General features: G+C 39.7%; 1 protein-coding gene and 1 pseudogene across 1 annotated transcript; both read left to right on the forward strand.

The window, feature by feature from the left end:
- Window positions 1-6,726: 6,726 nt before the first annotated feature.
- LOC148732965 (uncharacterized) lies at window positions 6,727-8,006 on the forward strand (annotated as a pseudogene).
- Window positions 8,007-11,091: 3,085 nt separating this feature from the next.
- Window positions 11,092-12,601, forward strand: LOC148732966 (uncharacterized). Its single transcript, XM_088756804.1, has 2 exons — window positions 11,092-11,762; window positions 11,950-12,601. The coding sequence occupies exons 1-2, from the start codon at window positions 11,456-11,458 to the stop codon at window positions 11,976-11,978; spliced, it is 336 nt and encodes a 111-aa protein (XP_088612930.1). The 5' UTR covers window positions 11,092-11,455; the 3' UTR covers window positions 11,979-12,601.
- Window positions 12,602-14,681: the final 2,080 nt, after the last annotated feature.

The raw sequence follows: 14,681 nt of genomic DNA on the forward strand, positions 1-14,681 counted from the left end.
AAGGTTATGGAATGAAGCCACACGTCTCAGGCTAAGTCTGACAACCTCAGAAATAAGCCATACAAGTTCTATAAAACATTTATGCCTTTTCTTGGCTCGAAAAACCAGAAGAATCCTCAGAAATGAAATTGAAGATTAATGACTCCATAATCACCTATCAGTTCATTAGATATTGCAGAACCTATGGCTGATTATTTCTCAACCATTGGAGATGACATTGGCCCTGCCAACAATGTGACAGTTTCCACACTGCAGGATCATGAAAGTATACAGCTAAATGTGAATCAAAAAATTTCCATTGGTGATGAACAATCCTTTAATCTCAAGGAAATAACAGTGGCTGATGTTGCTAAGATGTTAAAAGACATTGATCCCAAGAAAGCACCAGGGTGGGATGCTGTTCTGCTTTTAAAATAGGCTCAGCTGAGCACTCTGCACCCTTATGTGACGTATACATACAAACGTTGTATCGTGAGCTGCCGTTGGCCTAAGAATTGGAAGAGATGTGAGTGGGAACCCATTCATAAAAAGAACGACTGACTAAACATGGAAAATTATCATCCACTAAGTGTACAGATCATGGTAAATAAAGTTTTCGAAATGCACCTTGCTAATCAAATCACAGCGGAATTTAATGAGTGATCACCTTACAGGATAAAGGAAAAAGCACAGTTATGAAACTGGCCTTCTAATGTCAACAGAGAAATGGAAGAATGCACTTGATAATGGGGAAAATGTTGGCTTACTGACCACTGACATGCATTACAATGATCTCAGTTCTGTTCAATGTTTGGTTCAAGACTCGACTACTTTCACACCTGGGACGCCATCTTTGAATTGTTCCCACTAGTGCATCAAGCCGACTTTGGTAATGTAGCAGTTTGCATACTGTTCTGCAATATCACTCGCTGACAAGACCCTGCTCCAAAGATTAACTTCTGTCACTTCACCCGGTCCAAAACTATCTTTAATGTCGAAGCCCCCTCCTACTGTATCTTGATCTTGTCCTATGACAACTGTCCCGCCGGCTAGAATCTGGTGATTTTCCTTCAAGCCTGTTCCATTGCTTCGGAGTTTTCCCTCTAGATAAAGCTGCCAGGTGCCGTTTGTGTTTTCCCAGGTAACACAGATGTGATGCCACATGGTGTCTGTACCACTAAGAAAATGATCATAGAAAAATGTACGTTGATAATTCTCATATCCCTCAAAGACTTCATTTTTCTGTACTAACTGCAGTTAATTCATGAGTTAATCGATTATAAGCTTAAGGGCTAATGTCAACAAGCATCAGAAAAACAGCTGCAAGTCACCCAAAATTTTCTTTCACTCCAACTTTCATATTTTACAGCCCAATATGTCCTAATAGTTGTGGTGTAGTTTTTTTGTGAAAATATATTTTAGTTTTCGAGAAATTATTTTCTTAGTTCGACCGCTCAAATATGCAAATTTTTACCATAAATGTTTTACTCGAGTTGTGTGACCTCGCGTAACGAATATACTTGACTTCCGGTATTTCTGACAACATAATCCTTTGTTTTATCATCTAAACTAACCCCCTGTCATTATTGAAGCTGGCAAAGAAATATTTATTTTTTGGTGAATATTTTTGTCCGACATATTTTTTTCTATGTCGAAAAGTAGCATCAAGACAAAGACAGTTTTAACAATGACCGATATGATAGAATCTACTGAGCTTCTAGCTTTTAAAATACAAAAGGATGATTATAAAGTTGCTGTATAAGTTTTCTTGTACATTTGCGTTGTTCAAACGTGATGGTATTACAATGTAAAGAATATTAACAGATGGTGCAAGATCTTCAGAACTACGTGACGGATTCCCTATCCATCTGTTATCCAATCATGCACGGCAATTACAACCTCTGTGATTATGCCTCCAACAAGAAATTGGACTAGCTCTCCATCCTTCTCCTTCAAGATATCTGTTCATCCCTTCAGCTTGACGTCTCCAATATTAAAGTAAAGCGCAAGAGACCATATATTATGCTAATTGAATCTTTGGGGGAGAAGTGTTCCCGTAAATCCCGAGTATTGTTTTATTTTGTACATAATTGTTGCGATGGTATTACAATGTAAAGAATACTAACAGATAATGCAAAGTAGTTAAGGAACCGCGTTTACATGCGAGATAATTTAGCCTGTAAAAACAAGTATTTATGTCCTTTTCTATCCTTTTCTCTGCAGCTAGGAGTGTCGTATAGCGTTTACATTATTCAGGTACAAAAGGTCGTCCAGAATGAATGTTTCGTTCAGGAATGAAAAGCCCCAATAAACGTATTAAAAAATTACTCGTTTCGAATAATTTTTACCCTGGTATCATGTTGCAACCGGGATGAACTCGTTCTGGAACAAAACTCATTCGGATGTCATGTAATATTTTATTCCCAGAGCATCACGCTTTGCTCTCCTGTCTGTATACTACAAATTTCGATAGCGTTGAAGCAACAACCCGCTCTTAACTGCTTCGCTGCCTCTGAAACAATGATAAGTGACCACAAAAAGCACACATTCTAATATTTTCAATTCAACATAGCAAAAATATTTATACAGGGTAAATATTCATTTGTGTCGGTAGCAATTATTCCGTGACAAGCTGATAAAAGACTGAAATGGGGGAGGGGAGAACACAACGAAAAACCTGGGCTTCTGCCGGAAAAAGGTGATACCCAGACGTAATATAATAATCGAAAGAGCTAATAAAATCATAATTAAACAAGATAAGAATGTTATGTTAGATTTTTTTAAACAAATTTTAGTGACGGTAGTGCCAGTAGACGGTGGCGACAAGTAGGCACACCATGTATATTTCATGGTCGCTAGCAAGTGAACTTTGCCCGACTTTAAGTTCGTATAAAGATAGAACAGCACAAATACACAAGGAAATTTTTACAGTAACTTCATAACCATCCTTTTGTCTTTTAAGAGCTCGAAGCTCAGTAGATTCTGTCATATCGGTCATTGTTAAAACTGTCTCTGTTTTGATGCTACTTTTCGACATAGAAAAAGTACGTCGAAAAAAAATATTCACCAAAAAATAAATATTTCTTTGCCAACTGCAATAATGACAGGAGATTAAGTTTAGATGATAAAACAAAGGATTATGTTGACGGGAATACGGGTGGTCGAGTGTATACGTTACACGAGGTCACACACCTCGGGTAATATTCACGGTGAAAATCTGCACATTCGAGCGGTCGAACGAAAAAGTCATTTCTCGAAAACTAAAATATATTTTGACCAAAAAATTACACCACAATTATTCGGACATATTGGGCTACAAAATACGAAAGTAGGAGAGAAAACCAATTTTAGGCGACTAGCCACCATATTTTAAATTTGTTCGATGGATGCTGACATCCTCTCTTAAATTGTAAGACAGTTCATTCTATGGCTGAAACACCACCAAGCAAGGCAAATTTCATTTACCCAGGATCTCTCTCCGTATAATCGCCATCATTGTGACTATCATCGCCATAGTTTTTGTCATTACTATCGTTGCTATTTTTACCACTTATATATCATCATGATAGTTGCGATTATCACTGCTTTACATTGTGAAGAAAAGGGTTTTAAATTAATTTCTGTTGATGGTCGAGTCCTTTTATCAATGAAGCTGATTGAGAGGGCATACTGACTATTAGTATAATTTCAGAGCTGAGCAAAGAGTTTCCAGCAATCAGATTGGTCGAGCGGTTCCTTATATGACGCTATATAAACCGCTCCACGCGGTTTATATAAAATGTTAATAAATGTTACTAAAATGTTATGATTCTAGAAATTTTTCTGTTGTTCAGCTCTGAAATTATACTAAAACGCTTATTCGCCTCAGGTTCGGTGAATATTGTCGAATAATCCCCTCGACTTCGTCTCGGGGATTATTCGACGATATTCACCGAACCTGAGGCGAATAATTGTTAATTATAACAGAGTTTGGATATAACGCGCGCTGTCATTGGTTGAAAGGACGTACTCTATTTAAACAATAGAGTGTTTCTGTCGAGGAACTATTGGCTGATAGTTGCCCCGCGGAAATTTGATGTTCTTAAAACAAATATTCTCCCGAGAAGCGAAGCTTTGAGGGCAAATATGCTAGTTTTAAGAACATCAAATTTCCAAGGGGCAACTATCAGATCGATAGTTCCGAGACATGAACACTCTCTTGTTTTTATTGTTCATCACTAAATTTTCTCCCGCGCCTACAGCTTTTCACAAATGTCAATAATTCGCAACTGTACATTGGATAAATAATACGTTATACCTGTCAGAATTGAAAAGTCACTGTTTTTCCGATCTGCCTAACCTCGCGGCCGTCAAACTATTCAAAACTTTTCACGGATGAGCACTATCAATCCAAGTATTTTCCGCGGACGCGCACTATCCATCCGGGTATTTTCCGCGGGCGAGCACTATGGGCTGATATTGTCTCTCCACAGATGAACACTATCGCGTCACGTGATCGATTTAAACCAATAAGAACCGGAGAAAATTTAGTAGTGAACTTTAACAGTGTATAGAACACGGACCTGAGCTAAAACTGTCACGCCATCTACCAATTTGTACTACGTCTAGCTTTTTTTCGTTAATTGAAAGTGACACTTCGGAATAAGCGAGCCGGCAAGTTACAACAGAAAAACCAAAGAAAGGTTTGTAAACATGCCGAGCGCCGTAATTTGCATCATTATCACGTGTGCAGAGAGGAAAATCCTCTTAAAGAAAACGAAATGATTGTCCGAGTTTTGAAGGTTTTCACGCTCAGTTAGATTGTAAACTTACGAACTGTAATAAAAATAAAAAACAGCTAACAATTGTATAGCACAAATAGTTTCGTGTTAAAAAACAAAAACCAAAAAAAAAAAAGGTCTGATGAAACTTGAAAATATATCTAAACTGGCATAACTGTTAAAATTCATACAAATCATGACAATGTCAGAGCGACTGCGATCGTGCTGATGTCTATCGCGGCTAGCTTATCATGGCGATCTCCGGTCATCGCAGTGAAGCAAGCCTCAAAAGTTACATCGGCCGCCCTTCAAGTGAACTTAACTAAGACAACAGCGCATCCTTTCCGATGCGTTGAGTTGAAGGCTACGTCGGTCACAGCAGCCGAGTTTACGGCGCCATCATCCAGAGTAATCTACTTGTTCCTGTGAATTCACTCATGATCACGAAGTGGGGAGAAACATTCGACTACATCTCGTGTTTTTCCCTACACTTCTTTCGTGCTCTAGCCGCTTCCTGCGTTCTTTACCAACGAATAAGGCACAGTCAAGGCTTCTCTATTTGTTTACTAGAAGGGCTCCATATCCTTGAGAATCTTACTATTTTTGTCTTAATTACTCCTATTAGCAAAGCATCCACTGTTTTCTTCAACGCAAAATTACATTGATTCTTTTGTAATTTCTCTAATAGGTAAGGTAAAGTATGTTTACGAGCCTAGTGGCCCATTAGGCCGGTGCTTAACTCCGGTTTCTGTAGCCTGAAGTGACTAGGAGTATTTCTACTCCCCCCTGGATGGGATGCCATTAAATTTGCCGGTACCCATTAATACACCTGGGTGAAGAGAGGCACTGTGAGAGTAAAGTGTCTTGCCTAAAAAACACAACACAATGTCCCGGCCGGGGCTCGAACCCGGACCACTCGATCCAGAGTCGAGCGCACCAACCATGAGGCCAATGCGCCTCCAAAATTTCTATAATAGCAATTACTGTAATTTTGTCACAATTTTCTGGCATTTTCTAAGCATGTGCGATCACTGTGATCGCTATTTCCTAACGAGGGACTCTACCATATGGCAAGTTGGTCCTGATTGCTTCTTACTTGGTCGGTATTTTGCCAAAGGGACTTTTTCGACGGAAATGGTCATACGCCATGTGTTTTTGCTAATGAAAGCCGACAAAATTAAAACTTTTGGTCCGAGTGGCATGTAAAAAACTACTTACTGCTAACCTCACTTGCTCGAGCCACACTGAGGAATATTGGCCCTCGGTCATTTTTGCACGGACCTCGCCACACTAGGTCCGTATCGTGACGAGCTCGGGCCGATATTCTCCAGTACGGCCCTTTCGTCCGGTTTATAAAACAATCAGTACTTTCCCTTCCCTTAATTCCACATAAATTCCCTCAATACAATGCCAATCGCCTCAAAAAACGTTCCAATTCTTGGAACATTCAAAAAAACAGAAATACCATTTCCATATTTATGCGAAGCTTCTGCGTCGCTGTAGAGGCACTGGTTATTCGTTGAATTTGCATCCATCCCTTTAACAAAAAAACACACCGTAAATTCTGAGAGATTTGATGAAATGGCGTTTTCTTTCTTAGCGTAACTTTCGGTGATGAGCTGTTCAAAAGTTATTCCATAAGCTGTGGGAAAAAAAAAAGCAGAATTGAAATCTTGAGGTGACTAAAAATCCTGTAACACACGTTTTCTTAGGAATATTTCACGACTGGGGTCTAGGACTGAGTACCCTTTGTTGATTGTCAACTATTGACATAACTGAAAATACAAGAAAGTAGATTTCAAACAATTCAAAAGCAAATATTAGGAGATAGACTGAGTTGTTTTTAAGAACCTATTAAGTCTAATTCCGAAAAACATATCTATTGCAAAAACCATCAAAGCTTGTTTCCAAAATTTAAGGATTCATACATCAGATTATAAATCTGTTTCACGCCTCTATAAACCTGTTGAACAAGACAGGCCTTCAATCTTTTCACACAGTGTCCCGTGAAATCCCGGCGCACAACTACAGTTATAACCGCTGACTCCGTCTGTGCAAGTTCCACCGTTTTTCCAGGGATGGCTGTCGCAAGTAACTTTTTGGGAGCTCTTTCCGCAAGTTCAGATGCTGATATACCCCACGGAAGGGGTCTGGGCATATGACATGAAACAGGCGCGTGTGGAATCGTCCTATGCAGAACGCAGATCTAGAGAAAAGGATGAGATGACAACTCTAAACTGGTTCGCTCATACAGAAGGGAAGTGACTTTGTGCGAATGCAAGAATTGTCTCGGGAGCCCCTCATTTTGTTGGCAACTGATAATCAACTCGTTGACCTATCGCAATTCTATACACAAGACCTGGACTTCAGCCACTTGTCAGTCGATCCAACGTTTAACTTTGGAAATTTTAGTGTAAAAACGACCTCTTATAGAAACGTCCTTTTAAAATCTGTAAAAGACTGATAAGTGTCCTGTTTTCATAGGAATTATTTTCATTCACCACACATAATTTAAGCAAACTTACTTACAGTGCTTTAGCAAATTGAAGAGCATTGTAACGGGACTGGAAGATCTAGTAGCTTTTGGAACGGATGGCGAGGACAGCCTTAGTGAGGCACTGTCCACCTGCCTTACAAAGGCAATACATCTCTGCTGCTTCCGTCACTTCGAAGGTAACGTTAAGTCAAAATTAAACCAGCTACATGTAACAAACTTCATACAATACCTGTCGGAGGTATTTGGGAAGCAAGAAAGACGAACCTACCAACCAAGTCTCCTAGATGCGACTACTCGAGATGAATTTGACGCAATTCTTCTCCAATTGAAACAGCCTTAGGAGGAAAGGGAAGGCAGGAGAGACGGTAATTTTAAGTTCCACGACTGGATGATGGAAAGGGCCTCCATGATGAAGAATTGTATGACTGCAGACGTGTGAACAAAGGCGGGTCCTGGTTCTCCGCCCGATAAATTTTATATAAATGACAGCGAAAACACGAATGCCAGACCTCGACATAAAACACAGGGCAAAGAAATGGGTGAAACAGCATTCGACAAAGCAGTCAAAGAAATGATCGAGGACGACCAAGGGGCAGAGGTCATAGTAGCCCTATTTGGAGCCTCTGAAAGAAACGAACTCCGAGGGAAGTTTTAAAGATTTAAATTATCTGCGGATGAGTGGTGGGCTATAAACGAGCGCCAAAGAAAGGATTACGTCAGGAAGATATATGACTTATCCATTGACGATATCTACGCTGGAACTTCTTATCATGCCAACCTCTTGTCAACAAAAACGCAACTATTGTGTGGAGCAGATACATCCTTACAATTATTGCTTCCACATAATTGCATAACAGGAAGTCTAGATCTCCACATTGCTGAATGGAACTGGAAGAAAGCTGGTAAATTACTATCCCAGTCAAACACCATCTTCCCAGCACCCTCGAGGGACTCCAAAATAAGGACATTCTCCATTATGTCTGAAATAGGGGCATTCCACACTTTGTTCAATTGCAACTGTACGCACGCTTTAAAGTGACCTGTACATGCAGAAATTTCAAGCCGTTACAGAAATAGAAGGTGCCCTTGACAAGTTCATCACGTGATACAAGGGACAGAAGATCAAGGGTGGACTCACGCGTACGTCAGTGGCGACTATTAACATCGACACGAGATCATGTGGTCGAAAGCAAGGTCCAAAGAGGCAAAGAAAAGCGAGAGGGAATCTCAGTTGACTTCGTCCTACCAATGCCCTCCTCGTTTCTGGACAAGGAAGCATACACGTGCGACTTCAACTTCGACTGCAAGTGCTACTTTAGGTGCGACGTCAAGTGCAACTGTACCCATTTCGCCAACAGCTGTCCAGCATTCGTTTGATTCAACATCATTTCCCTCAATTCTGGCTCAATTCAACGCAAACAGCGCTTGGAACGCTTCATTCTCGTCACGGCAGCCGCAAACACAATCACCGTTAAATGATCTTACTTCCCACTCATCAACCAATCAATTACTGAATCAGGGCAAAGATCTACAGCGACAGGACCAGACTTTTCCCCTGACCAGCGAGGTGTCTCACGTCGTCACAGTAATGGGAGGGGCTGACCAAAATCATCCTTTTTGATACCAAGGGCCGTTACCACAATCATTTAAATTTATATCTAGCCAAAGGCTGACGCCACTCCACCCATCCGTGTCCCAAGGTTTTCCTTTACCGCCGAAACCCATCACTCCTGAATCTTCTAATCCTTTCTTTTTATGAAGCTAAAAGGAAATATCTCAAAATTTAACGGAAGTGAAGGAAGCTTGAAGCTTTCAAAACGACTCTCAATCTGTTGATAACATGGCAGTCATTGGACGTTTAGAGGTGGACTGGTATCCAAATCTGTACTTAGATGGCACAACATGTTGGAAGTTAGGAGGAGCACAAAGAAGATACTACCATATTAGCATAGCATGTGCACACGTCGTCCCTGGTTCCATATATACAGGCCACTTGCAAGCTAAGGTCTGTTGACGAGAACTGAGGGAGGCCTGTCTCAAACGGAAGAGCTTATCGCTTTCGTTAAGCAGTGTGTTATGGTTTCTGTTTTTTCTTTGTTCAGTTTGACCTTCATTTCGAATTTTCTATTGGTTGCCTTTGTTTCATTCTTTTCGTTGCGCAGAGGCTCTCGGGCTGATTCACGTTTGTAAAATGAGGAGCTTTGCGCCTGAAAAAAAATTCATGCAAATGAGTTGGCTGCACACTCACTGTACAGCCAGCTCATTTGCATAAGTAATTCAAACCAAGGTTTGACACCCCTCAGTAGCATGAGGTGTTCGCTGAACACTTTAGGACGTTCGATATTTGCCACAAAAATGTAATTAAAGCTCTCCTCGACTAAAATGAAAAAAACCGCAGCTTCCGTTAATTACATTTTAAATCATTTTCCAAACGCAACACTATTTTAGTTGCACATTCTCCAGATAAAATAGTCAAGGGAAATTTCGTAAGAAACCTTTACGGACCAAATTCGAAATAGCCTGAAGAGTGGTTCACTAAGCTTATTCTCTTTGTAGAAACAATGTCTTAAGCGAAACAAGCAGTAATTCGTTAACACAATGTCCAGAAATATGATCCAGGCTAAATGTCACTGCAAAATATAACAGGGACAATCACTTCCATGATTAACGGCCTATTTAAGGCTAACTCCGAAAAGTCCTTCTTTGCACATTGCATATTTTGAACTTTAAAGGTCCATAAACTGCATTGACTAGATAAGCCAAAAAATACACATCGCTTTGAACGGACGGTTTCCGTTCCGTCTACCCCCTCTATTCTTATTATGACCTTTTAAATGCGGCGATTCTGGAACGGCAGTACCATCATATATACCGAAACACAATTTAAATTTCGCAAACACTCACATCTACGGATTTGCGCTCACAAACCACGCGATAAAGCGTTCAGGAAGCAGGAAGAAAAATTTGCAAAGCCAGAAATATTTCACGCGTGACATAACTATTTTAAAATGGGATTACGTCACGCATAAATGTGTTTAGGTTACGCATAGAGTAACATTTAGGTTTCGACTATTTTCTTTCTAAATCGATAAGCTGTGCCTCAACCCATTTATGATCCCTAATCAATGCACCATGCCGTTTGGCTTTTTCTCCGTCTACTATGGAAGGAAAAGTAACTCACCGTTGTACACTTCTCAAGAGGGTAAAGAAAATATTAAAAGTAACCCTAAGGTATACACTACCCAAGTGGGTATAGAAAATATTAAAAGTAACCCTCAGGTATACACTACCCAAGAGGGTATAGAAGAGATTAAAAGTAACCCTCAGGTATACACTACTCAAGAGGGTAGAGAAAAGATTAAAAGTAACACCCAGGTATACACTACGCAAGAGGGTATAGAAACGCTTAAAAGTAACCCTCAGGTATACGCTACCCAAGAGGGTATAGAAAAGATTAAAAGTAACGCTCAGGTATACACTACCCAAGAGGGAATAGAAGAGATTAAAAGTAACCCTCAGTTATACACTACTCAAGAGGGTAGAGAAAAGATTAAAAGTAACCCTCAGGTATTTACTACTCAAGAGGGTAGAGAAAAGATTTAAAGTAACCCCGAGGTATACACTACCCAAGAGGGTATACTAACTCTTAAAAGTAACCCTTAGGTATACACTACCTAAGAGGGTATAGAAAAGATTAAAAGTAACCCTCAGGTATACAATACCCAAGAGGGTATAGAAAATATTAAAAGTAACCCTCAGGTATACACTACCCAAGAGGGTATAGAAGAGATTAAAAGTAACCATCAGGTATACACTACCCAAGAGGGTATAGAGAAGATTAAAAGGAGGGTCTTAATGGGGTTAACCGATAGGCGTAAAATGGCCAAAAATTTAGTCGATAGCCGTAAAAATTGAAAAATTCTAACCGTTAGCCGTAAATGGGGTCAAAAGAGGTAACCGTAAAAAAGAATTGTTCCCTAAATTTCTTAATTTTAAGGAAGGTCCTAAACTTTCTTATGACCTGTTTCATTTCTTATTTTGCTGAATTTGACTCCGTACATGTCGTACATGTGGTTCATACGTTTATAGGCCAAGCTCGTTTCAAGGACCCCCGGTAGTCTCCCTTGACCTCACTTGGCCTGCGTTTTGTAGGACAAGTTGACAGCTTTTTGTTGTAAGATCTCCAATTTCTTCACCCAGTGTGCATGTGAGTTGAACGATGTCGGTATTGAAAGCTCTTGTTAGTTTTTATCGAACGGGTGAGGGAAGCCCAAGCAAAAGAAACAAGGCAAGACTCAAAGTTCAAGAAGAGCATCGGACACTTTCAGCGTTCAAGAAAAACGTTATTGACTTTCATGGTCTTAACGAGCAAGCCAGGAAGTTCGGTCTTGGGCAATTTGACCTTAAACTTTACCGCCTCGCCAAAATCAACGGCAAGATAGAAAATTATTCTTTATCGATCCAGCAGCAGCTAGATCTGGAACTACCCCTGTTGCTTGACTCAGATAGTGAAAGCGAGCTGAACAGTAAGTACTCTTAAAGTTATGAATTTTGTACGTGACTACTAGGATGCCGCGTGGCAAGAAATTTTTTCGGGTCTTTTATCTTGCGGATTGCAGAAACTGAATTAGCTCCCCACATGTTTGGGGAGCTAATTGTTTCGATAGCGAAAGACTAGCTTTCTTACTGAGGATTAATATTTGTTATTTTCAGGAGATCGCGAGCTTGAAATACCTGAGTAAAGCAACTAGCAGAGATGTCACTGTTTGCAAAACGCTTACTGTTGATCACTAAGGCATGGGCCGCACTTGGCAAAGTTTGGTGTGAATGTGGTCACTTTGGTGTAAATATCTGTCATCGGGGCACATTGCCTAATGCGACCCTAACTTTTCCAGTTCGCAAATACTTTGAAAACCGGCCAAAACATCAAAGACGCCGTAGTGCTTGGGGCAGGGAGATTGTGTATGGCCTTGTATTGAATCCTTTTTCGTAGTTCACAATTCTATGCGTAAAATAATATTAGAAGTGGTATGATTTATCAAATATGAAATTTTTTTCAAAAGAATAACTCATTTAAGCCTGAGATGACCATAACACCTTTATTTTGCCTTAAAGATTAAAATAAACACAGGTTTATTAATATTTAATCTTTTGGAACCAAAGAAATCAATTTTTAACTTTTTTGTTAAACGTAACTGTAAAAAATTAACCGATAGCCGTAAAAGAGCCAAAATTTTAGCCGATAACCGTAAAAGCCGGCACCCCATTGAGACCCTCTAAAAGTAACCCTCAGGCACATCACCAAAGAGGGTATAGAAGAGATTAAAAGTAACCCTCAGATAAAAACACTACCCAAGAGGGTACAGTAAAGATTAAAAGTAACCCCCAGGTATACATTACTCAAGAGGGTATAGAAAAGATTAAAAGTAACCCTCAAGTATACACTACCCAAGAGGGTATGAAAAAGATTAGAAGTAACCCTCAGGTACATTACCCAAGAGGGTATAGAAGAGATTAAAAGTAACCCTCAGATAAAACCACTACTGGATTCCTGATTTTCCAGCTTACCCCTCGAAACAGGGATGAGTTCGGGTTAAAAAAAATATATATATAGAAATTTTGCTAGAAAAAGACTCATTTACACGGGATACGGCGTCGTGAAATGCAGTTTTATATTCGCAAAACCGAACCGAGTTCGAGATAAAAAATGACAAAGTTTTGCACAAAAATGGACTGATGTACGGACTGCAATGCAATAGCTATGCACCACTTGTACTTCAAAATAGAAAACGTAAATTGAATTCGCATCTGCTGAGATCTCTCATCATTTGCATACAAGATGGTGTCGTGAAATGAACCTTTAAAACTGCACAAAACTGAACCGAAATTAAACTTTTTTCGTACTGGACAAAGCTTCGAGATAATTTTCGGAAAGGTGCGATCATTACTAGATACGGGGCAGCTTGTGAAATCGAAAAATTATTGTTTGAAGAGAAAATTAAGAATCCTTTGCCCGCACACCCGCGACAAGACGGAAAATCGCTTATATAACTCGTTCTCATCACCGAGATAAAGATTCACCATCTGTCTTATTATATGTACATGGTGCTTTCGAAATTGTTAATCCTTGCAGTAGGCAAGACGCGTGTTATATATGAGCCACTTCAGATGTCTTTGCTCACCACCTTTGTAGCACACTCCTGACACGAAGAAAAACAACTTTTGATGCTGCCCGATATGGCTTTGTCATGAGAACCGGGTCAATATTCAGCCGGAGAAATTCTAAGTGTCACAAGTCAACTGCATATGCCGATTTGTCTTTTCCGGCGATGTAACAAAAGTCACAAGATGAACCAGTGAAGCAATGATTGACAGCTGAAAGCCTAAAAAAATCAGGAGTGACACAACTGAAACTTTTCTAATAATCTGCTTAGTAATCGAAATAACTTGAAAAGGGAGGGAATAGCATACTATGATAGCGTTTATAGAACAGTAAAGGGCCATCCAGTGTCCTTGGTAAAGTAAAGATTGCTGACGGCACGAAACTTAGCTTGAGTCAAGTCAAGTACTTTGTGTTGTATAGGGAATGTTTCATTTGGCCCAAAGTTTCTTTAAATGCAATGACAACTTTATGCGTGAATCAAGTTTATTTTTAGAATTCAGGTTGTCGTAATATAATATTCAGGCTGAATAAATAAAAACACACAGCAACACATTATTAACTCGCCATCTTTGCACCTTGTCGCGCGATGAATTGGTTTCCCTTAAGGTCTATCGAATTTGTTTATAAAGGAAGTTTTCCAGAGGTGGATGTAAATTATCGTGTTTACTCGAAAGAGTAAGCACTCCTTCCCCCGATGATCAGCTCATCAATCATCAGTGTAATTGCTCCCATCCCCTGCAGTAAAATAAGTTCGCTCCTCCATCTTTCAACGCGTTCCTTTTCTGTCGAAGTCACGATATATTTCGATCAAAATGCACTTTCATTGCGATAACATAACAAATTTCAACTTCAATTTCAAATTCAATTTTCTGCACTGTTTGGAATTAACGTTCTCTCGACCAATCAACACTTTTTTCACAAATCGTAAAAAACTTCGTTAATGTTTTTCAACACTGTACTATCCATAATCAAATCGACCAATGAAAGATTTGTATATGGTAGTGACGTGTATAAACTTGTAGCTGAAGACTTCAACAAACCCAGTAAACCAACGCGTATTATATTGAAGGTCTTGGTCATGGAACCTCAAAACGTTCCTCCATTTGTCCTTTTTCGGGGATTGTTGCTCTGTGCAGTCTTTATCGCTGCAATAGAGTCATTCACTGTCTCTCGATCAGCATACTTGACAATGTTGACAAATAAGCAGCTTAAAGGCTTCGTTGTAACTCGGTTGAAGTCTCCCAGCCAAATTTGGTGTAGTCAATCTTGTTTGAAACACGCC

This window comes from Stylophora pistillata, chromosome 4 (genome assembly GCF_964205215.1).
Source record: "Stylophora pistillata chromosome 4, jaStyPist1.2, whole genome shotgun sequence".
NCBI lineage: Eukaryota > Metazoa > Cnidaria > Anthozoa > Scleractinia > Pocilloporidae > Stylophora > Stylophora pistillata.